This window comes from Ovis aries, chromosome 11 (assembly GCF_016772045.2).
Source record: "Ovis aries strain OAR_USU_Benz2616 breed Rambouillet chromosome 11, ARS-UI_Ramb_v3.0, whole genome shotgun sequence".
Lineage (NCBI taxonomy): Eukaryota > Metazoa > Chordata > Mammalia > Artiodactyla > Bovidae > Ovis > Ovis aries.
This window is the reverse complement of record NC_056064.1, coordinates 48,929,315-48,954,475: the sequence shown is the minus strand read 5'-3', so window position 1 is coordinate 48,954,475 and position 25,161 is coordinate 48,929,315. Positions and strand designations below refer to the sequence as shown.

The following is a 25,161-nucleotide window of genomic DNA, read 5'->3' as shown; positions in this document are numbered from 1 at the left end:
TATTTAAATCTGAGGTCTACGGCTTTATGAGCTTTTTCTTCCAGTCCATCTTTATATGTTGACTATGTCATCATCATAAATAGGAAACACATTTTCTGCAGAGAAGGCTGAAATGCTGGTGGACTCAATTTGTTCTGAGATTTTTGAGGTTTATCCATTCAGACCAGGGCTATCTGGGTCACCACTCAGCTCCCGTGTGTCCCCTCTCTCTCACACACACACACACTGCCACCCAGGACTAAGCAGGGGGTTGAAGTATTTTCTTTTCTTTTTCCATTTGTCCCTGGAAACCTCCAAACCACATGAGAGGCAAGAATGCCTCTCTCATGAAAGTGACCGGAGCTGGAAATTTTCCGTGGGGTGCCCTCTGTCTGGTGGCATAAGAGCCCACACTGACCAGAGTTTTAGCAGAACTCGAGACTCAGAATCCGCTGAGAGCCCAGCCCAGTACTGTCTTTATTTTCATTTTGCCACTGTTTCCCAGCCACATCAGGGGCCTGAGCTGCAGCTCCCAAGAGCCTCTCAATCTCAAGTTTTTTGCTCTCCTACACGTAGCAGGACTTTGCAGGGCAGCGCTGCATTGTTAAAAAAATCAGTGTGACTTCTCAGGCACAGAGGGCACCTCCATGAGTCTCCCCGTAGCCCCGCCAAGGCCCTGAACCCATTAGAATCATAAAACTCTTTGGATCAAGTCACTTCCGCACCACCCAAGCAGCAAAGACGAAGTGAAGCCAACATCTGAGCAGGTTGTACTTGTTATGTGGTTGACACGTGGGTTCTTTCCTCTGCCAAGATGTCCATCCCTTTGATGCTCTGCCAAGATTTCAAGGTGAAGATCCCAGCCCAGGAAGGAGGAACTGGAGACGATAAGTCATAGCACGTGCTCAGAGGACACGGTCAGTGAGCCCACACCTGCTAAGCTGAGCTGGCCTTTGGGATGAGGAAGCAAATCTTGACAACCAGCCTCCAGGATTGGTCGAGCCTAGACAATCTCCAAAAATCAGGCTTAGGGAGCTCTGACTCAGAGGCTTTTGTGTTGGCTCAAATCCAGCCCTCTTGCTCCTCGATTCACTGCAATCGTTTTTAGTTTGATTTGATTCGATTTTTAATTTTTTTGGCCTTGTCCCATGGCATACAGGAATCTTAGTTTCCCCCAACCTGAGGTCAAATCCCAGCCCCATGCATGGGGAGTGCAGAGCCCTAACCACTGGACCATCAGGGAAGTCCCTCATTTGCATTTATTAAGTGCTTACTGTGTGCCAGGTTCTGTGCTAGGCACTGAGGTTACAAAGGCCGTAATCTCACCAGTCTCCACCACCGTTTGAACTTGATCTTTTTTTTTTAATAGAAAAAGGAAATTTCTCCTGCCTTTTGGAAGATGTAAAAGAAGTCTCCATTTTACCAGTGATAAAGAGCACAAGAGTTCTAATGGAGAAATTAAAGGAACTCACAGTGTTTTAAACTTGGGTATCAGTGAAGGAGAATGTGAGACCATCTGAGAAGCAAGCAGCCCTGGTATAATTGGAGGTAGGAGGGTACAGGAAGTCTTAGGCAGGATTTGATTTAGAGCTTTCCCTTTGGGTTGGTTAACTGGGGGACTCTTTGGAACTCAGACTCCAGGCCCCTGGGTTAGAGTTTTTCTAAAGTAAGAAATCCTTGGCAGCCAGTTCATTGGTCTCACTGATGTAAATACCTGCTGGGTTGTCTCTTAAGGGAGAGAGAAGGGAACAGAGATGTGTCTAACTTTTCCAATAACTGTCAAGGGTGAGACATTAAATGCTTTTTGCTGAGCACAACGGACCCCCAGAAAGTGAACAAAGAGATGAAATGAGCAAATATTGTCATACATAGCTGTACCCTTCAGTACAAAGTGCTTTTTTCAAATAACTCTGCTCCCTCAAATTAAAAATACTTTCATGTCAGTCTGTATCTTGGCGGTTGAGGGTGGTCAGAATTTTCAGTTATCTCCAAATGGCCAGATTTAACACCGCTGCCTCCCTCTGGGGTGCATGGTGCAGTTCAGTTTGTTGTTGTTTTGTTATTATCATTTTTTCCCTTTTCCCTCTGTCCATCTGTTTCTTTCTGAGACTATAACACAGCTGTTTGGTGATGGGCTCCAATTTACCAGTGCTGGGCGCCTCTGGGAGAATAAGAGCTGGCTGCCCTCGCTGGTGTGGGGCAAAGCCCCTGCCACCAAAGTGCTCCCTGATGACAGCCACCAAAGCCAGGGCAGGACGTCTGCAAGGAGAGGGTCGGAGAAGGGTCCCCCAGACCTGCTGCATCACAGGGCCAGTTCCGTTAGAGACGGAAGCTTGTGGAGGCCTCTGAACATGGCCAGAGCAGTAGATGAGAAGGAAAGCCCTGGAAAAAGGACATTCGTCAGTGGAGCTTCTTTTAGCCTGCTTCCTCCAAAGCCCAGGTGACAACACAAATGCCTCCAGTGGTCCCAGGAGGAGAACAACATGTTGACCATATTGTCATTACAAAGGCCCTGCTGATCGTGCAGGACAGTGAGTCGTCTCCTGGGCAACTGGCTTTCCTTCCCCCTGCCCTCCCTTTTACAACTTGGATGATGTCCTGTTCATTAATCTAGGTGGATGGCACTGGGAAAGCAATGGTTATCCTGCCTAGTGGGAGGCTTCGATAATATTTGAGTGGCTCCCTTTGTGTGTGGGAATGGTGATCCCATCACCTTAGCCAGGAAGGCTTGGTCCCAGCAAGGCTGCAGAGAAGTCTGCCATTCCCATGATCTTCGAGAACATGTCCTCTGTAAAGACACAATGTGAGACCTTGGGTGTTGACACAATCAGTGAAAAGTAGGACACCCTCACCTTTAAGAAGCCCGTGATCTGGTTGGGAGGATAAAGGCTGACAGCATAGGCTAAATGACAGCCTAGCCTCGGGCAGCAGGAGAAAGGCCTTCTCACCCTGTGGGATTCACTCCCTGAAAATCCCTCTGCTCTGCCATTACTGCATGAATTAAGAAGGGGGCGGCCCCATAAACAGAAGTGGTCAAGGGGGACTTTGTAGGAGTAATGAAATCTGAACTGGGCCTTTAAACAATGTCTACTCTTATTGTTTATCTGTTCACAAAATAATTCATGATCCTTGTTTTAAAAAAAAAGTCCAGGATTTTCTTGACAGTCCAGTTAAGACTCCGTGCTTCCAGTGCAGGGGGTACAGGTTCGATCCCTGGTTGGGGAACTAAAATCCCACAGGTTGCAGGGTGCGGCCAAAGAAAAAAAAGCCCAACATGACGTAAATGTGTAACATCAGAAAAGCAAATGTGTCCTAATCACAGAGTTAGATGTTGTTGAAGTTGGCATTTGTGGTGTTCATACTTAAACATAACACTGTTTTATAAAATTGAGCTCATAGGATGCAACTTTGCAACATTCGTTTTCTCAATAATGATATAAGCTTTCTGTCTTTCTGGGGCAGCACACATCTCCCTGGAAGACTTTGCAACAACTGTATAATGTGCCAGTATATAGTTATGCCATACTCTGATGGACATTCAGAGTGTTTCCATTCTTTCGCTGTTACAGTACTGCAGCAACATCCTCATGCTATATTTTTTTGGTATAGTTTTAATTTTTTTTTTCAAGTTTATTTTTTTTATTATTTTTTTTTAATTTTAAAATCTGTAATTCTTACATGCGTTCCCAAACATGAACCCCTCCCACCTCCCTCCCCATAACATCTCTCTGGGTCATCCCCATGCACCAGCCCCAAGCATGCTGTATCCTGCGTCAGACATAGACTGGCGATTCGATTCTTTAGTTTTAATATTTATGTAGAATACTTTCTAAAAGTGAAATTGTTGTATCAGCGGGTATGCACTTAGGGAGGCCTCCCAGGTGATCACAGCCATTGGGCTTCATCAGCACCACTGATTCACCATTTTGAATCTCTTCTTCCATTCAAATGAGTGGATGGCTGGAGAGATGAGATGAGATGCAGTGAGATGATGTGAAAGGCAAGGCATTAACATGCCCAGTCCTGGCACGTAGTTAACATTTAATAAATGTTCCCTTCTCCCTGTTTTGATGCTGGCGTTGAGATCTGCAGATGCGTTGCTGGTGTGGTTGCTCAGCAGAAACCAAGTGTCTTTGGAAAGTGGCTGCCATGAGTGGGGCTGTGGACATCAGTTTGCATGTTGCTTTTTACCTGTTGGCATGAATGGAGAAAAGAAGCAGAGAGTTGATGTCAGTCACTCCAGTTCACAAGATGACAGAGTTTGCTGCATGTATAGCAAGATCCTTCAGAAAACAGAGCCATTTGTACAGCTGAGACTTTTTTAAAAATGTGTTATTATTACTTCTGTTATTGTTTAACCTGAATTCAGACTGGCATGTGCCTCTGATAGTTCACCCCCTAAGAAACTTTAGAGGTTACATTTACTGTTTGTTGTGCCAAATTAGGATACTCTGTGGCCCTGGGGTCCAGGATGCTTCCCAAGGCAGTTTGAGCATTTTATCAACTGATTTCCATAAGCCTTTTACCAGGTGTATTTTACTTAATGTTTTAATTAATTATGGCTGCACTAGGTCTCTGTTGCTGCACGTGAGCTTTCTCTAGCTGCAGCGAGCAGGGGCTACTCTCTCTAGTCGCAGTGCGTGGGCTTCTCATTGTGGTGGCCTCCCTTGTTGCAGAGCATGGATTCTAAGGTGTGAAGTCTTCAGTAGTTGCAGCATGTGGAATCTTCCTGGACCAGAGATCAAACCCATGCCCCCTGCATTGGCAGGTGGGTTCTGAACCCACTGAACCACCAGGGAAGTCCCCAAGTATATTTTAGAAGAGTAAGAGTTAAGACTTTAAAAGAAGGAAGCAGGGTCCAAAGGGCCCAAGGCTTTCAACCAAAAGTGAACAGATGCAACCAAGCTCTTCCTCAGTCCCATCTCATGGAGAACCTCCCCTGTGTACTTTCAAGAAAGCAAACATTAAATCCACACCTTGCTCAGAACTTGGGTCACCTACATCAGCCCCTGCTATTTTTTTGTCTTATTAAAACACCAGAACTTCTTGACCCTTAGAGCAGAGTTCCCAAATCAGAGTAAAATCCCCTTAGGAGCTTCCAAAAAATGTAGATACCCAGAACCCTCTCTGGACCTACCTAACCAGATGCAGTAAGATGGGAAACAAGGATAAATGGGCCAGTTTTAGGGGGAAAGAAAGCCTCCGAGCAGAGCATCCCAGCCTTTTTCATGGCATGGTGCACATAGAAAATGATCAGTTTTGACTGGCGTGTCAGGGAGCTCCTCATCACAGAGGACCACCCGCAGGGTCAGGAAGCCCAGTCTTCTCACCCAGGGACCAAGGGAACCAGTACCTTGTCGCATCTGTTATCCATTCAAGGCAAGGAAATTCTGCCTAGAAGAGAAGCATTTACCATGGTCACATTTTAAAAGCATTTTATTGTTACTTAATTTTGTAGAGGCAAAAGGAAACAGCAACGTAAGCCTGGAAGACTGCCCATTCCCCTACCGAGGGAGGGGTCAGTACCTTTGAATTTCATTCCATCTGTTGAGAATCTGATCCCATCTGTCATCTGTAGAGTCATACTCAATGCCTTCCTTGCCAGCCAGTAGTGTTTTTATAATATACATTTGTGCAGTTTTCTCCTAAGTTGCTTCTGAGTTGGGGGCCGTCTTCGGATCTTCCAAATTTATTTTCTTTAATTAAAAACAATGGTCAGTGTCCATCAGGTCCTCTGGCTAGGTCTAGCCCAAGCCATTTCCCAGCTAGCTCTAAGAATCTAGAGCTGTGACTGGGATGATGGAAGTGGTATTTTTTCCCCTTGAGAAATAAGACCTGACCCAGTGATTGCCTCCTCCACTTCTTCTAATTTTTTTGCAGACTCCAAGTACAACTAACTGTTCAGCTTCTGCTCCAAAAATATCCAGGAAAGAATAGGTGCTATTAAGTTGCTTGTCTTCATCTTTTATTGTTAAGGGACCCAAAGAAAGACATACAATTACCAGCTCATTAACTTGGGCCTTAGAAATTTTAATAGATTTCTCACCGAATTGCTAAACCTGACTTCAGAAGGACAGGAACTAACTTTCGAGAAAAAGAAAAGTCCTTGCTAAGTTATTTTATTCACTTATATCCTTTAATGCTAACTACAAAGTAGAATAGATATTGTTTCCATTTTACAGATAGGGAAACTGAGGCTCAGAAAGTCCCAGTAGCTTGCCAATGTTTCAGGAAGCCTTGATTCAAATTTCAAAGATTGTGCTTCTCCTGCCCCATCAAGCTGGCTCCTTCAGGCAAAGCTGAAGGTACAGACACTGTTGTCTGTCTTTAAAAAACACTCTAGATATTTGTTTCCTTCTGAAATGTAATTCGCTAACCCCAAATCTCAACGACCCAGTAAATGGGGAATCGCTGGGAAAGACAGAGTAAGTAAGAGGAAAGGCCTTTCCAGTCCCTCGGTTACCCTCTTTAACTTTTTTTTTTAATATGTATTTATTTATTTTGACTATACAATGGCACCCCACTCCAGTACTCTTGCCTGGAAAATCCCATGGGTGGAGGAGCCTGGTGGGCTGCAGTCCATGGGGTCGCTAAGAGTCAGACATGACTGAGCGACTTCACTTTCACTTTTCACTTTCGTGCATTGGAGAAGGAAATGGCAACCCACTCCAGTGTTCTTGCCTGGAGAATCGCAGGGATGGGGGAGCCTGGTGGGCTGCCGTCTATGGGGTCGCACAGAGTCGGACACGACTGAAGTGACTTAGCAGGGTCTTGGTTGCATCACTCGGGATCTTTAGTTGTGGCATATGGGATCAATTTCCCTGACGAGGGGTCAAACCTGGGCCCCCTGCATTGGGAGCATGGAGTCTTAGCCACTGGACCACCACAGAAGGCCCCCTCCTTAGCTTTAATGATCTCATGAAAGTTGACTCCCCATCTTATAGGTAAATAATAGTGATTGAAGCAAACCTTGTCTGGAAAAAAACAAAACCTGGCCATCCCACAACTGAATAATACAGGAGCCCATTAAAGGCAAAATAAAAGTCACAGCCCCTAAAGCAAACACTCACCAACTTCCAATTTGGGCAGCATTCCTCCTCTTATTTTTATCATCCCCACAGCAGTCCTGTAGTTAAATAATTTGCCCAGGTACACACAGGTAGTAGTTGCTGAATCAGAAATTCCCCCATGGGTGTCTCATTCCACAGCTTTTGTGGTCCCCCATTCAGTTCTGCTCCACAGAACCTAGGGCCCCACAGAGGTGCTTCTTGAGCCCAGTACGCAATGACATGAAAGTGAACGTGGGGGGCACTCAGTCGTGTCCAGCTCTGCGACCTTCTGGACTGTAGCCCGCCAGGCTCCGCTATCCATGGGATTTTCCAGACAAGAATGCTGGAGTGGGTTGCCATTCCCTTCTCCTGGGGATCTTCCCAACCCAGGGGTTGAATCTGGGTCTCCTGCATTCCAGGCAGATTCTTTACCATCTGAGCCACCAGGGAATTCAAATAATGAAGGTTGAAATAGTACAAAGAATCCACTCTTCATTTTTACCTGCTTTATATATTGGGATTCCAAATAGTGTTTTTTATAAGCTGCAGCTTGCAGTTTTTTATTTAGTTAATTAGTTTTGGTTGCCTCCGGTCTGAGTTGGAGCATGTGGGCATCTCACTAGTTGTCGTGTGTGGGCTCCAGAGCCCATGGGCCCTGTAGTTGCAGTGTACGAGCTTAATTGCCCCACAACATGTGGGATATTAGTTCCCCAACCAGGGATCGAACCCACATCCCCTGCATTGGAAGGCATATTCTTAACCCCTGGACCACTAGGGCAGTCCCCTAAATAATGTATTTTGAAAAACAAAATGAGTTCCAAAGCTAAAATAAGTTTGAAATCTATTCCAGCTTTAAAAATGGGAATCTTTTATTGCCTCCAAATACAGAGCTTATTGACTGTCTCTACCCCTGTTTCTGTTCAACAAGGTGAAGGTCCAGGTTTCCCAAAATAATACTGTATATGAGGAGCAAGCTTAGATTCAGGGACAGTGAATCCAGTGCTGATCACTGCTGCTATGTTGCAATATCAAGAATATTTGTTAGTCTATTACCAGCTTTTGATTTCAGGAACTTATGCTATCTATGGGCCAAATTGTACATCCTCGGTATGGATAGATGATATGCTTAGTCATGTTTCATACCAAGTGTCCAAAGAGCACAGCTAAGATCAGAGTGAGTGCGGACAGTCCACAACATGCAGTCCCAGCTCAAAGTCTGCCAGCAGAGCCAGGTCCTAATGGCACTCCTTTCTGGGAAGAGCTTGGCTTCCAGGCTATTAGGAGAGCTGGTGCCTGGCCTCTCACTGTCACATGTAGTAAGGCAGGGGATCCTCTCCTGGTGTGCCCTTGAATAACTTTACTGGTTTTGATTAGAGGTGATTTTATACATAAAAAGTCATCTCTGCCTGAAGGAGCAGATTAGCTTTGTATAACAGGATAATAGGGAGCCATCTCTTGTTGCTCTGAAATTGGGAACCAGACCCAAAGCTGGGGACAAGGAGAAGCTGTAATTCCACATTCCCCAGCAGCTGGTCATCAGTGAGGTCAGGACTGGCCCAGGACTGGCCCAGGTGGCTCAGCTGGCCCTCTTGCCATGGCGCCTGTCTTCCATCTCTCCTCCATTCCCAGTCCGTGTTTGGTGATGGGGGAGGGGAATTCTCAGAGTCATCCTGACCCTTGCCTAACCCCAAAGCCATGTGAAGGAAGTATTCCAAGAGAATTAATTACAGAAATTGAAGTGAAAGTGAAAGTCACTTAGTCATGTCTGACTCTTTGCGACCCCATGGAGTATCTGGTGGAAAAAAAAAAAAGGCTATTTGCCAAGCTGGGGACCTGCAGATCCGCACACAACTCTGCCATCTCATGAGTCTGGGGCAAGGCTGCAGAGTGGCCCTAGAAGTTCGTAGGGGAACGTAGAGACTGATTGGTGCTTGCTTCCCATCTGGAGATTTCTGAAGGAGGAGGCTTGTGGAAGGAGCCTATGGCAAGGATGCTGAGTTAGAGCTGTGGAGAGAGAGTCTGGAAATAGGAAGGGGGCATTCTTTTGGACATTATACAAAATGAAGATAATAGCATACTACTTGAGAGGTTTTGTAGTGAGGGAATTTCTGTTTGCTCCAAGACCCACAAATTCTCCAATTCTCTGATACCAACCAAGTGTCAATAATTCAGTTCTGACACTTCCCTTCTTTAGCATCATATAGCACAAGTTCAAGGAACCAGTCCTACAAGACCACTTGCACTTCAGATGCCAGTCACAAGCCCAAGGCCACCACACTATGGTTATTTTTCCCTTCCTCCCGCAGCATCATCCTCACATTCAAGAATTTGCCGGGAAGGCTCACAGAACTTAGGAAAACAGTTGATCTACAATTACTCATTTTTTTCAGAAAGAGTACAGTTCAGGAGCAGCCACATGGGTAAAATGCATAGAGCAAGTATAAGGGAGAGGGGTACAAGCTTGCATGCCCTCTCCAGGCATGCCCCCTGCCACCCGCAGCCCCAGCACAGAGATGTGTTCACCAGCCCGGAAGCTCTGCAGATCTCATTGTCAAGCGTTTGTATATTTCAGTCTCCACCCTCTCTCTTCTCCCCACCCCAGAGGAGAGCCGACTAAACAGTCTTTCTGAGACCCAGCCCTATCCTGAGGCATCTAGGGACCGCACCCTGAGTCACCTCACATATATTTCTTCTATCACAAAGATTAAATAAGAGTGTACCCAAAGTGCTGGATCCAGAGTCTGGTTCCCAGCAAGTATTTGACAAGCATTAACTAGTTTCGTGACTTTTCCCTCCTTCCATCCTCCACTTTCTCCTGACCACCTCTCTTAGGGTTCTCTTTTGCCTTCATCTTTTCCATAGCCCCTAAAAGGCATCACCCTCAAGGCTAGAGGCCTTTGACTACTCAATGGTTTTGCAGTTAGCTCAAATTTTCCATTCTCACACTTCCTCTTCTTCAAGTAGAGTCTTGAGTTTTTCTGGCCCTGAATTAGAACCGCGAAGGGCTCAGAACACCCACCAAAACACTCCCCCCACCACCACAGCCACCTTTTTCTCTGCCTTTCTGCATGTCAGACACACCTTCTGAGTCAAGTTCCTTTAAGAGAGTCGCTCTGCAGAGGACTAGCACAAATCACTCTGTGTGTGCTGTACACGCTAGTGCCAAGAGCAAATGCTTTAAAAATAGCACTTTAGGTATTAACTGCTAACAAAGCAAGAAGTGGCTGCTTCTGGCCACAATTTGCATTTAGGGTTTTATTTTTTTAAACTGATGCATAGCAGGTGACCTTTCAGTAAAGTTTTTGGTCAATTTTCAAGTGCACTGAAAGCTCCTTAATTCTGTTGGGTTTTTTGGGTTTTTTTTTAAATACCTTTATGAGATCCAGCTCATGTACCATACAATTCACCCATTTAAAGTATAGAATTCAGTGGATTTTAGTCTATTCACTGATGTGGGTAACCATCCTCACAATCGAATTGTAAACATGTTCACCAGCCCAATAAAGAAACCCTGTATGCTGTAGCTATCACACCCCCTACTCTTTTACCCTCAATCCCAACCCAGCCCTAGGCAGTCACTAATTTTCCTGTCTCTGGATTTCCCAGTTCTGGACACTTCATATGAATAGAATCCTTTACTATGTGGTCTTTGGGGACTAACTTCTTTGAAGGCTCTTTAATTTTTCTGTGCATCCCTTTTAGGATTCACGTTCAAGAAATGTTGGTCCAGGGAATCCCCTGGCAGTCCAGTGGTTAGAACTCAATGCTTTCACTACCAAGAGCCCGGGGTTCAATCCCTGGTTGGGGAACTAAGATCCTGCAAGCTGTGCAAAAGAAACGTTGGTCCAAATTAGGGGCTAAATCTTAACCTGATCAAAAGGGCCATTCATTAAAGGAGAATGAAAATAATACCACCTTGGAGTCTTCAAGAAAAGTTCCCAAATGCAGGAAAAAAAACGATGTCTTTCAGATAGGTTAGTTCATCCTTACTTGAGGGCTGAGCATTGTAGTTACATAATGTAGTATTTCCTAGCCAGTGACTGCTTAGCCCTTTTTCATTTAACATTTATCAAAGACTTCTAATTTCAATTAACAGGGCAAGCCCCTGTTGGCTATAGTCCTTTGTGGTTCAGATTGAAAGAGTAATTAATCACAGAGACTTTATATCTCAGTGAATGTCGGCCAATAATATTGCCTTGGAGATGCAAGCTGTGCTCCATCTAGGCTGAGACCTCCTGCGGGTTTCTCCTTGCACCTCCCAGGTATGAGACAGATCCTGACAAACGCAGGGACACAGTTTCACGTCGGCTGCACTAATCAAAGCCCTTAGCGTCATCTTTGTTCTGCTTTGTCCAGGTGTGAGATAGATGAAACCCGAAGGTGTGACCGACCTCCGGGGTGAGGAAGGAGGAAGCCTTCTAAAGGAGATGCGCCCGCGCCGAAGGAAGGGTGGCCAGTATGTTCCATCTGGCCCCGGGGAGAAGCCCTGGCACCAGCTCAGCTCCCTCCATACAGATGGGCTTTAACAACAAGCGTCCAATTTGCCATCTGCCAGGCCTAGGGAGCACCGATGAGATTCAGAGCCAGGGCTCTTGCTGTGGATGAATTTAGAAACCCCCAGCCAGAGGAACTTGCAGACTGGCACCTTCCCAGCTAGCCAACTGCAGGGCGGGGCCCTCAAAGCAGGAGCATTGACCGAGTGGACGAACACGCTATGGAGGAGTCATAGGGGAACCTAGATTTCTCTTGTGAAAACCTCTCTGACTTGGTGTTAGAGGTTGACCTGGGTGCCCCCCAAAAGAGATATGTTGAAGTCCTGACCCTCAATACCTGAGAGAGTAACCTTATGTGGAAATAGGATCTTTACAGGGGTAATCAAGTGAAAGTGAGGTTCGGTGTGCCTGATCCAGTATGACTGTGTCCTTAGGAAAGGGGGCAGTTTAGATGCAGAAACAGACGTGCACAGAAGGACGATGATGCGGAGACGCACGGGGTGAGCACCATATGACCAGAATATACATCTGCAAGTCAAGAAACACCAAAATTCTCAGCAAACCAAACCACCAGAGCTAGCACAGAGGGGCAAGACAGATTCCTCTTCACAGCCCCCAGTGGGAACCGACCTCACCAGCACCTTGATCTCAGACCTCTGGCCTCCAGAATCCTGAGAGAGTACATTTCTGCTGTTCAAGCCAGCCCATTTGTGGTACTTTGAACGGCCACCTTAGCAAACTTACATACAGCTGGGTTCCCCGTTAGGGAAACATGCTCCACCCTAGCTGGGAAGATTACTGAAAGGAAAGGATTGCATTTATTTCTGTGTAGCTCTCAGCTCTTCAGGAGGAAAGCTATTAATAACCCTGAGGATGCTCAGATTGTCTGATGCAAGGCTGGCCCATCCCAACATGGGGAGATAGCCGCGGAGGGTGTCCACCTGCCAGGGAAGCTCCCAGCTTGCATAGACCATCTCCTGTGTGTGCCCTCATGTAGTTTCAGAACCTGGTGCCATCAGTACAATCCCTTCCTCTAAGGGAGCAGCCTACAGTGGGGCAATCTGCCTTGCTCTCTGCTTTGTCAACTTTGTTCCTGAAACATAAGAGAAAGAGGGAAAGGAAATGAGTCAAATATTGAAGACTCACTTGTTCTTGGCCCAGAACCTAGTCATAAGCATTCAATAAGCAAAAACTCTGTTCTTGGGATTTCTTTCACCACCATCGTTACAGACACTGGTGGGCAACAGCTTCCAGAAAGTGGAAATGCCCAACTGCCTCTCACTGGCACAAAGACACCAGCATGATGGTGGACAGCCATGTTTTTTGGCAATCATTTTTCTATACACTCAACCACAGGATAACAATGAAGTAATCGTGCAGCGCTTCAGATACTCCTGCTTCCTTTCTTCTGAGGAGCTTCCTGAGATTTGAGGAAGTTGACTTGTGGTATCCCTCAAGGATGTTTCAGTGTCATATGCTTCTTATCACTCTGGGACATCCCATGTGTCTCATATGTCACCGGTTGGGTACTGGGCTGTGGACTTCCCGACATCCCGCTTAAGCCCACAGCACAGCAGCCCGCACAGTCCCACAGTGGAGTTAGTATTAACACCTTCATGCCGATGAGGAGATCCCAGCTCCCCTCTGACCGATTGTGCCAGAATTTCAGATGAGAATCGTCATAGTCTAGGTGCAGGGAGCCCAGGTCTGGGAGTCGGTTTGACCTGAGCTTGAGTCCTAGACTGTGGATACGTCAGCTGTTATCTCTGAACTTCAGGCTCCTCGTTTGGAGCACAGAGATGATACTTGTACCTTAGTGCAGTGGTTAAACTCGGCACCTGGGAAGCTTCTGAAATGCTGGATGCAGAGACCCCACCCAAGACAAATTTGATCAGAGGCAGTGGGGATTTAACCTCCTCATCCTCTGAGGTTTGTCTCACAGTTCTGGACAATAGAAGTTCTTAGTGACAGTGAGGCTCTAAGGGAAAATCCTTTCTTGCCTCTTCTAGCTTCTCTTGGCTCCAGGAGATCTGTGGTTTAGGGGGCCTTTTCCTGTCCCCTTTTCTTGTGTGTAAGGAATAGACTTCAACCTCCATGACCTTCCCTGAGTCCCAAAGGGCAGATTCTAACCATTGCAAATCATTCAAAAAAACTAAGATGATGGCATCTAGTCCTGTCACTTCATGGCCAATAGATGGGGAAGCAGTCAATCCTAAAGGAAATCAATCCTGAATATTCATTGGAAGGACTAATGCTGAAGCTGAAGCCCCATACATTTTTGGCCACCTGATGTGAAGAGCCGACTCACTGGAAAAGACCCTGATCCTGGGCAAGACTGAAGGCAGGAGGCGAAGGAGACGACAGTGGACAAGATGGTTGGGTCACATCACCGACTCAAAGAACATGAATTTGAGCAAGCTCCAGGAGACGGTGACGGACAGGGAAGCCTGGCGTGCTGCAGACCATGGGGTCGCAAAGAGTCGGACACGACTGAGCAACTGAACAACGAGAGTCAGGGAAGGGAGGGGATGCAGCAACAGGGAGGAGACCACCTGAGGCCAGACTAAAGGAACCAAAGAAACTCATCAGGAGACCATCTAAGGTCAGATTGAAGGCCTGTGGGCTCTGCATACACCCCATCCTTACTGCAACTCTACCCTTAAAGCATTGATATAAAACTCCTCACCAAATCCTCCCAGGTTGGAAACTCACAATTTTTGAGGCACAAGCCCACTTTGCTCCCCTCTGCCTAGCAAAGCAATAAAGCTGTTCTCTTCTGCTTCACCCAAAACTGTCTGCAAAATTTGGTTCAGCACCATTGCACAGAGGCCAACTTTTCAGCATCAAGATGAAGTCAGAGGTTTATAAATTTTATTTTAAAATAAGAAAACCTGGAAATCAAAGTTTAAAACATAAAACAATCCAGTTACTTTATTAAAAATCAATAATACAACTGAGCTTGAATCAGAATCAAAATACTATATGAAATACTATACTATATGATACGAAATACGATCAGAATACAAAATACTATAGCCAAAGAAAGAAACAAACTAGAAATTTTAAAAATAAAATTTTTAAGTTGTAAGGAAGGTCAACTGCTGTATGAATGGGACAGTTTAGATATTTATGTTCACAAACCCAAGTGAGAGAATGAGATTAGAAGGTAATGATTTCAAGAGAAATGAGTACTTGGGGACAAGGTAGGGAAAATGAATAGAGGGGAAGGGGTAGACTGTGTAAAGGGGGATATTTGAAGTGATCAGAATGCTTCAAATAAGACCTAGTGGTTGGGTTGGATTTTAAAATTTTTTATTTGTATATTTATTTATTTTGCTTATTGTCATCCAGAGGCATTCAGCTGGATGTTCATTTCTGATCTTGAGTTTTGAATTAATGGAGTCCTTTGGTAAATCCTTCTCCCTTACTTCCCTCTAGCTCTTTGAAAGTGAATCCCTAATTATAGGCCATGTATGAGATTTACTAGATGAAATCAGCAGCTGTGGATATGACACCAGACTCTCAAAAAATCAACACACTGTTGCCATAAAAAGCCCAATTGTTAATTGCTTCTTTGGCATCTGGCTATAACAAAAACACCCTTTTTCTGTTTAATATTAAAACTAAATGTAGTGGAAAGAACATTGGGCTAGAACTAGGGGAGGCTAGTATTCTTGTCCCAAACCTGTTACCAAGCGCCTATGGTTTGAGGACAAAAAACATTTCTTTCTTTGAGGCCTCAGTGTCCTTATCCATAAAACCAAGGGTATGAAGTCAAATCACCACTTCCAACTGAAAAATCCCATTCTGCCTCTTGAAAATACAATACACTCTTCTGACCTTTTCCCAAAGCTTTATTTCATGATAGCCTGATATCATTTTACACTTTTGTAGTTCCATGAGGAAAAGGAACCACACACAAATGTAAGCGTCTCCATAGTTTTCACTGCAGGCAGTACTTTTCTAATCTTTCTCAGATCCGAAGTTTGCCGTGAGGCCTCGCAAGTTTTAAGGACTTTGGAAATGCAGTCTACCAGTGTTTCACATTTAATATTGCAGAGCCTTATTTCATTCTTGAGATGTCTGGAATCTACATGGAGATTCTACAATAGGTATCGTTTCAAGTTCCGCAGTGGTCAGCGGAAGGAACAAGCTGGGGCTAGTCCATGAATCAGGTACTAGTGCTGGGAAGGCGTGTGTGGGGTGCACCCAGCTGACCCAGGGACCTCCGTCTGCAGGCCTTTCTCAGGCCCGCTGCACAGGACCTGAGACAGATGAAGGCAGCTCAGGCCACAGCCACACTTGCTTTGTTTGCTGGGTCCTTTGTCCCTTACATGTCTGGGTTGCCAGGAGCTTTGGCCTCTTGCTTTCAACTGCTTGCTGGCTCTGCAACTATCCTTTGTTTACCCAGTTGCTACCTGGAGCAGGACAACTGTCACTCAGGTTCATGAGGGTCTGCCTTTGTATATTCTGACCAGTCACAGTGTGGCAGCCATGTCTTTTGAGCCTCAAGATAGTTGTTGGTGAGCTCATTATTCACCATCATGTCCCTCTTGTGGGAAAGTCAAAGGGCAGATGGGGAAAGGAACCAGCTTCCCCTGTTTAACTCCAGCTTTTGTATTTTAAGTTGCAGGAATGGCCTGGCAGCTGTGCATTTCCTCGTGTGTAGTTTTTGTGGATGTAGCTAATGGTACGAACTTTTGGAGAGTGCTGGCAAAGAACAAAAGCAGCATTCCTTCCCTTTTGTCTTTGGAGATCCAGTTATTACATCTGCTTGGAATCCACATGATGTTTCTGTTTTGTTCTTTTGCTAAGTAACAGTTCGTTCCAGAATTTAGCAGCTTATGGGAATTCCCTGGCGGTCCAGTGGTTAGGCCTCTGTGCTTTCACTGCCTGGGTTCAGTCTCTGGTTGGGGAATTAAGATCTCACAAGCGGCATGGTGTGGAGGAAAAAAAAGAAGGAATATATAAGCCAGTAATAGGATGACTGACTAGCCATTTAGGAAAACAGAATTTAGTGATTTAAAACAACAGTGTGGTAGTTCTCACAATTCTGCCATCTCAACTGGGCTTAGCTGGCCAGGATCTCCTGTTCCTCATGGTATAGGCTTGAGCTGAAATATTAAAGATGCCTTTATTGCTCATGTGCCTGGCTTCTCAGCCAGAATGAGTGAGCCTCTCTCCACATGGCCCTCCGTGTGGCAGGCTTGGCTTGGGCTTCCTCACTCCATGATGGTCTCAGGATAATCAAACAAGACATTTTGCATTGTGGCAGACTTCTGGTTTCCAGCTTCTCTCAAAGACCCAAACTGACACAGTGCCTCTTCTGCCACATTCTTTTGGTGAAAGCAAGTCACAGACCAGTCTAGATTCATGAGGAGGGGAAGTAGCCTCCACAGCTTGGTGAGAGAAACAACAAACACACAGGCACAGTGAGGGAGGGGGTGAATGGGGGCCATCTTTGGAGATTATCTCCTATAATCTCGTGCTATTCTCTGGATCTATTGGTCTCCTCTCTTTGGTCCTGCTGGCATTTTGTGGTGTAAGAACACAAGTCAGGCAGGAAATAGTCCCATCGTCTTAAACATCAGATCTTTTACCAGCAATTCCAGGGTGCTTTGGAAAGGCATTGCTGTCTCTTCCCTGGACTGTAGGGCTGAGCATCAGAGGCTTCACTGACTGCCTTGGGAAGGACAATAATGGCCAACATCAGCTGAGCACTTGCTATGGACCAAACTCTATGCTTATGCCTTTTTCATATATGACGTTATCACCATAATCTTCCCAGGTCTATACCTATAATTTCAATGGCAGTTCCTGGGTTGGTTCAGGTGGTAGCATGGCATAGTTGGTACCGAAGATTCAAAAATGCTACATAGCCACACTCGAGATCACCACCCCTTCCCTCCCCAGAAGCACTCATTTCCTTGAGGTACTTATTATGGTGACTGGTTTCTTTCACTTAGCTTTCTGTATTCATTTATTTCATAAAAATGATGGTTGAACTTTTAAGTTATCATTTCTTTGATCTATTTTTCCCTCCAGGATCCTAAACACTTCAAGTCAGAGAAGACAGGACGAGGACAGTTAAGGGAAGGCTGGAGAGACAGTCATCAGCCCATCATGTGTTCCTACAAGCTGGTGACCGTGAAGTTCGAGGTCTGGGGGCTTCAAACCAGAGTGGAACAATTTGTACACAAGGTAAGTGAATGGTTGGCAGTTCCTGGGCTGTGGGCACAGTAACTGTCTTTGTTGTGAGCCAGAGTGCCCAATGCCCAACAGATGTGTAAGCACTGAACCAACACAAGTTACCTGCATCTAGAAAACCCTGTTTCCATGAGAATGAATTTTGCCTACTGTTTAACTTTCTTCTACTAACAGATATTTTACGCTTCATCTCTCATTTTGTGACTTCCATGTCTATTGGGTGAGTATACTCAGGAAGTTGGGCTCTCAAAGTACGGTTCTCTCGGGCTATCCTAGTTCCAAAGAGAGGTTCTTGTACTTGGTACTTGGGCACTCAGGTTCCAGGCAGAGGCACAGGGTTTATTTGTGTGCCCTGCCCCCGCAAGGATAGTCCTCGCTCAAAAGATCCTGCAAATGTAGACACCTGAAGTAAAAGATGCCCCAAGAGGCAGAAGAAACCCCAGGGGTCCCTTTAGATGACGTACCCCAGCATTTCTGCCCTTTCAATAACTCTGTTACCAAAGAATTATGGGCAAGCTCAAAACACAGGTTTTAGTTGTATACCTCCTTTGGCTAAACATGTTAATTTTGTAGCAGGAACCCATTTAGTGATGATTTAAGTTTATTGGGTGCTTCTAACATAACTCTTCCAGTAGTCATGTATGGATGTGAGAGTTGGACTATAAAGAAAGCTGACCGCAGAAGAATTGATGCTTTTGAACAGTGGTGTTGGAGAAGACTCTTGAGAGTCCCTTGGACTGCAAGGAGATCCAACCAGTCCATCCTAAAGGAGATCAGTTGTTCATTGGAAGGACTGATGTTGATGCTGAAACTCCAATACTTTGGCCACCTGATGGGAAGAGCTAACTCGTTTGAGAAAACCCTGATGCTGGGAAAGATTGAGCGCAGGAGGAGAAGGGGATGACAGAGGATGAGATGGTTGGATGGTATCACCGACTCTATGGATATGAGTTTGGGTAAACTCCAGGAGTTGGTGATGGACAGAGAGGCCTGGCGTGCTACAGTTCATGGGGTCGCAGAGCCAGACACAACTGAACAACTGAACTGAACTGAACATAACTCTTATCCTCATGGAAATTAATTGGAAATGCAGTGCTGAGCATTGCCCTTTGTAACTCCTATTTTCATGAGAATAAGTACTATCCAAGTTGTCTCTACATTCCAGATAGGCTGGATATCTGTTTATTTTTCCATTTAAAAACTGATAAAGAATAGCTTTCTGAAATTCTTTTGGGGGCACTGGAATTTAACCTTAATGCACTGAGCTGTTTGTTACTTAGATGGATTTGTCTACTGAGCTTGGGGAGCCAATTGATAGTAAAATGTGTAAATCTTGAATTTGGGTCCAAGAAATAGATTGAACTTGTTTTCCTGATAATAGCAGGGCCTGGAGCAAATTTGAGACAGAGAAATGTACTAATCTACTGAGCTCTAGAATCCGTTTTTGCCCAGCCAGGGGTGAGAGCCAAGTGACACGCATAGAAATCAAGTTCTGGGACCTGCTGTTTTCCTGCTGTGTCCCAGTTATTACGAAGGAAGAAAGTCCAGGCTCCCAGAGTAAATATTTTCCAGCCTCAGCTCTGTGTCTGTCTCTGGCAGTATATTCTTGACTTCCTACAACATCCCACCTTTTTAAAAAAAAAAACAACAACAAATGATCTCCTCTTACTGGGGCCCCTACCATAGTGTGTTTCATTATCTCATCTTCTCACAAAACATATTTAGATTGCCACAGGGGTCACTGTGTTTCTTTTCTAGTTTTGAGAATCCGTTTCTTTAAAATACCTGTAAGAATTACACTCTAGCAATAGGCATTCCCGTTGCCCATTTCCAAATATAACGAAGTGTCATCAACACCCCCGAAAGACACCTGCTGTGGCACATGAGCCACTAATGAGAGTCTGAGGCTCTTCTTTGCGGTGGGTTTCAAGTGCCAGGGATGCCTTTCTCTAAACACCTTTTGTTTTTGAAGAATCTATTCACAGTTAACGGGAAAAAAATGTTCGAAAGCGAGCCATTAGCACATTATTGGATTCTTGTTTCCAGCAGACAGCTGTGTTGTGCTTAATGCAATAGGGCGTATTTACTGACGCCTCAATGCTGTTCTTTTAATTCCATGAATTTGACACACTCAAGCACTCGAGTGTGCATGGCTTCATGTTGTTTCTTAGTTTCATTATATGTTTCCTCCTTCCAAATCATAAAAGCCTCACTAGATAGCCATAGGCCTGGAATAATAAACACTTCATTATGAAGGCTTCCCTTGTTTCTGCAAATTCACTGAATTAAAATCCTTCGTTTCTTGAAACATGCTCGAACCTTCTACAAGAGGTTTTTGACAATTGCTAGATTTGTTTATCAGGAGGAAAGAAATGTTGGAAGGAGAGTACTGAGTATCTAAGAAAGGTAAAAAGGTATGCTATATTTATAGCGATAGAAGGCCAGAAAAGAATGCCATGAAATAAAAGCACATAAATGGTATAACACACAGACTCTTGGCAATTACTTTTCTTAATCTTCTATTGCCAATATGTGTCACCATAAGAAAGAATTTCATTCCTTTCATCTCCAATCAAGTTCATCATTCCCATTATGTTCTACTCTGATTCAGGTCTCTTATTTCATGACTTTCAATAATAGTTAACATAATAGCTGACTAAACTGCTCCCTCCTGTGACTTCTAATACATGAAAGCCAAGCTTAGAAAGATATCTACTTATCTTGAATCCCACACCTTCAATTATTTTTTTTTCAATTACCAATATATAGGATACTTCACTAGAGAAGAGAGAGTTTTAAGTGCTTTGGTCTTGGAAGTGATTTTCTATCCAAACAAATGTGCTTGATTTCCAACATTTATGACCTCCTGGCGCCTGTGAGATACACCCTTCCACAAATGGAAAGTAGAACCTGTTTTTCGGTAAAGATAAATGAAGAGAAAAATCCAAGGGTGATCAGCCCTGGAGACTCATTCCAGTCACTGTTGTGTGACTGCCAAGTCGTTGTCATTATTTTGAACAGCTTCCAGCCTAACTTTCAAATAAGATAAAGAGATTAATTTACAGCGAGTATATGTACACCATGGGAAAGGGCTGAGAGTAAGTATGCCTCCCTCTAATTGTCATCCCATCTGGACAGAGGGCTGGAGAAATTTGTAACTGTCAGGTTTCCTAGAATTGGAAACCATTCCTTTCCCAGATCGTTTTAATCAAACCTGGTATTCTGTCAACTTCCTTCTTTTGCTTTTTTAGGTGGTTCGAGATATTCTTCTGATTGGACATAGACAGGCTTTTGCTTGGGTTGATGAGTGGTATGGTAAGTCAACTCCCCCAAAATCAGTTATAGAACAACTTCATAACACATTGGCTTGGACTTTCAGTCCATCTGGCTTCAACTGCTACCTAGAAAGACAACAACGAAGGCAGAGCTATTGCTTCCTGTATTGAAAGTAGCATTGTCCGTGGGACATAGTGAAGAAAGATGTAATGACAGAAGCTTGGTCTAAAATAACCACAGCACTTAATTATTGGCTAAGGAGGACCTCAGTATGTTTGATGTTTGCATGCTTGATAGTGCAGGGTTCTGTAATCCTTGTTGGACTGGCTTCAAACCCCTCTAATTCATCCCAGACCTCAAGATCAATGCTGCCTTGATCTTGTCGTTAAGCATCATATCAGGTGAAAGCAGTCCTTTGACTTAAGTCCTTTGAAACACTCCCTCACCAAAAGCATAAGGACTCTGCAAGGATTCAAGGGCAAAGAAATTGGTGACCCCTTAATTCTAACCGAGACTGTTGTTCTAGCTTTTTAAAAAATGGTTCGAGAAGAATTAAACCAGTTCTCTATATTTCCAGTAAGTGAAAAGAAACAAGGTTTGTTTCATCCCATGATGGATGAACCACACTTCCCATATCTGCAGTGCTATCATTTTGTCCACGTGAATCCCCTACATTCCCAGAATCAGTCATCAGAGGCTTGAGTCCTTGACTATAAAAAGAAACAAACACACCCAGTTGGTGACTTGGGTCAGATCTGATTGCCTAATGAAAATGCTCTTCTCTTTGGCCTTTTCCTAAGTCACATTGAATTTGTTCTCAGCATAACCTCGATTGCATTTTGGTGCCTCTGTATCACTGTTTCACCAGTGCCCTCTCTCTTCTTAGCTGAAGGCATCAAGTTTAAGGTGAAAAGTTACAGTGGACTGAACAGACAAAGACAGTGACTGTTAGCTGTTTCTGAACCATATTTTTCAAAATAGGGTTTTGTAGGCTATGGGTGTGCTTTTTTTTTTTCTTTTTCTTTTTTTTTGCACAGTTTTCCCAGATCCACATCTTCTGAAAAGCAAATACATCTTTGCCTCTTCCTTGGTTTGCCCAAATGCAGACCTCTAGAAGAGATGCTTTCGAAAAATCACCATTTGCTTTCTCTTAATCACATGCCCCTGGGCTTCCCTAGTGACCCAGTGGTAAAGAATCCGCCTGCCAGTGTAGGAGACTTGGGTTCAATTCCTGGGTTGGAAAGATCCCCTGGAGAAGGAAATGGCAACCCCCTCCAGTATTCTTCCTTGGAAATCCTATGGACAGATGAGCCTGGCGGGCTACAGTCCATTGGGTCACAAAGAGTTGGACATGACTCAGCAACCAAAGAACAACAATAATCACACACCCCCAGGACCCGGGATGCTGTTCACAGGCAGCACGACACCGACTGGCCACACTATCACAAGTCTCCCCAACACTTCTTTATGGTTGTCTGTTGTGAGATGGGAGGAAGGAGAGTCTCCTGTGATTACTTCCCCAGATCATTAAACAGATCTTTCTAGTTGTTTTTTCTGGGGAGCTTTTCACAGATTCTTAGAGGGACACCCCAAAAGTTAACAACTGCTGGTCTCCCCCAACTTGCTGACATCCACACTTCCTGACATCCTAAGGGAATTTCAAAAGGCTAGTCAAAGAATAATAGGCTTAAACTGGTGGGAAGTTTGGTCAGTGAACTGAAGCCTGAAGAGCCAAAACTCGACCGTCTCGAAGACCAGGAGACAGGGCAACGTAATAGGTTTCTCTGGAATACCATGAGGCCTTCGAGGACTTTTCAGAAAAGGCAGCATGAAAAAGGGAAGCTGCATCCTAACTAAGAAGACGAAACACTGCAAGCCTGTTGACCAGAAAAGAGAGTCTGGGTAGAGGCAGGGTAAAGGACGAGAAAAAGTGGGCTGGCGTCTAGTAGAGGAATGGCTGGAGTGCAGGGGACAAGGGCCCATTTTTTTTCCATCTCAACCAAGCCCTCAGCAACCAAGAGACTTAAAGACTTTTAGTCCAAAAAAAAAATCTCAGACTATTACAAGGACCCAAAGCTAAAATAACGCATCAAAGGAAGGCCTTTAAAAAGAGAACACCTACTTAAGATGGAGAGGTGGAGACAGGAATTAACTCAAGGAGCCTACTGACAAAAAGCCCTTTCTGTATCTGAGTGCAGAAAAACAGCGTGTGGTTTACTGGATGTAGACCATCAGGGCACCGTGTACTCCCCAGGAAGGCCTCCACCCACTGTATATACAGTCCTAGCCCCAGCCAAAACAAGCAGCCTTTTCACTCAGCAAAGGGTCTGAGACCTACCCCATCAATTTCATGTAAATTACTGGCATAGTTGTCCCCAGCTGAGCCGCTTGCCAGGAAAGTGGTAGCTCCTTCATCACACAGATGCAGATACTCAATTAACTAAATGCTAAGAACCCTGCCCACAAGCCCTTCCTTATTCAAGGTAATGCTGTGTACTGCAAGCCTTTCAGGTAAATGGGTGTGTCATCGCCCACCAGAACAGCCCTTCAGTTTTGGGTACCTGTAGTTGTTTATTTTTCTTTGGTCTGTACAGGCTCAGTGAGGCTTTCACTAGTAAACATGGGAAGGGTTCAAAGTAAAGAAACCCTTTCCTATAGCTTATGGCACTTATTCTCCCAGTGAGGTCCTGGGCCTGCAACCTCAGCATCCCTGGGGTACTTGTTTCAGATTCTCAGACTCCACCCCAAACCTGCTGAATCTGATATTCTGGGGGTGTAGCCTAGCACACCCCCTTGTGTTTTAACAAGCCCTCTAGGTGAATCCTAAAGGCTTTTTTGTTTTTTGGTTTTTGTTTTCGTTTTTTGGCCACGGCGCAAGACATGTGGGATCTTAGTTCTCCAATCAGGCATTGAGCCCGAGCCCCCTGCATTGGAAACGCAGTCTTAACCACTGGACCGCCAGGGAAGTCCCAAAAGTTTTAAGAACAACTTTAAATCAGATTAGATTGAAAGCACAGTTTAATTAATTCAGTCCAAATTTAATTAGACTAGAAAATGGTAGATGTCTTCAGGGCCAACTGCTAAACTCTGGTGCCTTGTAAGAGCTACAAAAAGGCACCCCTTCCAAGCAGATTCAGCGGGTGCTGTCTGCTGAGGGCTGAATTTTAGTTCCATTGACCCTGGGCTGTGCTCCTACAGTGCCCAAACTGTATACCTTTATACACTGGCAGCCCTGTATGATGTCTTTCTCCCTAATTAGACTCACCACCTCCAGTGCTTAACTGAGTTTTATTTTGTCTTGTTTTTTTAAAAAGGACACTATAAATGACAGTAATCATTTCTTGCCCAAGGATTAATTTTGTATCCTTCCTGAATTTTAGCATTTGACTGTCACAATAACTATTTCCCTAAACAGATTTTATTCTGCTCTTGTTTATCCTAAAGTACAACCGCTTTCTACTGTTGGAGTAGTTGAGTTTGGTTTTCAAAGCCTTGGTTGATCTTTATCCATGAGCCTTGAGTGTCCCCTGCATGACTGGAACACTAGTCAGAAAAAACAACTGCGTATTTTAGAAGATGGGGTAAAAGAAGAGGTGAATAAAAATAGGCAGCCCAGCTTCACCAAAGCTTGGTTTTGCTTCACAAATCTGACAGTATTTTGAGAAGAACACAGAGGGTTGCCCAAGGGAGGCTGTGATTGAGTGGAATTTCATGAATCCTGACCCTTCCAAAAAATAGGGGGTTGTTCTGGCTAGTATAGATGAAACTGCCTCACAAAAATGACTTAGAGATCATTCTGGAGTCCCAAGAGCAGTCTAACAACAAAAGAATCAAGCTGAAGTTGGAGAAAGAAGCTGACTCAAAGGCTAGCATTAGCTGGTTGATTTCACCAAGCCAGCATTTTCCAATGGCTGCAGGTTTCCTGAATCATGAATTTAAGTTCCATGTCTCTTATGCAGCATTTTATGTGTGTCTGCTTACATTCATTTTTCTGGAAAGAACCCACTGCACTCCATCACATTTTCAAAGGGATCTTGACTCTGCTCTCCACCTCCCCAAATTAAGAACTGTAGAAAAAATCATAACCATAGATTACAATTCTAGATCTTGTGATCTGAATTACAAGGAAAGGGTATACACCAAGCCTTGAGGATTAT

The 25,161-nt window shown here is 44.5% G+C and overlaps 1 protein-coding gene across 1 annotated transcript in view; it reads left to right on the top strand.

Moving 5' to 3' along the window:
* The window catches only part of PITPNC1 (phosphatidylinositol transfer protein cytoplasmic 1), a 262,838-nt gene that overhangs the window by 224,406 nt on the left and 13,271 nt on the right, over positions 1 to 25,161 (top strand). The window contains exons 7-8 of the mRNA XM_015098883.4: positions 17,567 to 17,722; positions 20,980 to 21,043. Coding sequence (XP_014954369.1) covers positions 17,567 to 17,722; positions 20,980 to 21,043 — 220 coding nt within the window. The remainder of the gene's footprint in view (positions 1 to 17,566; positions 17,723 to 20,979; positions 21,044 to 25,161) is intronic.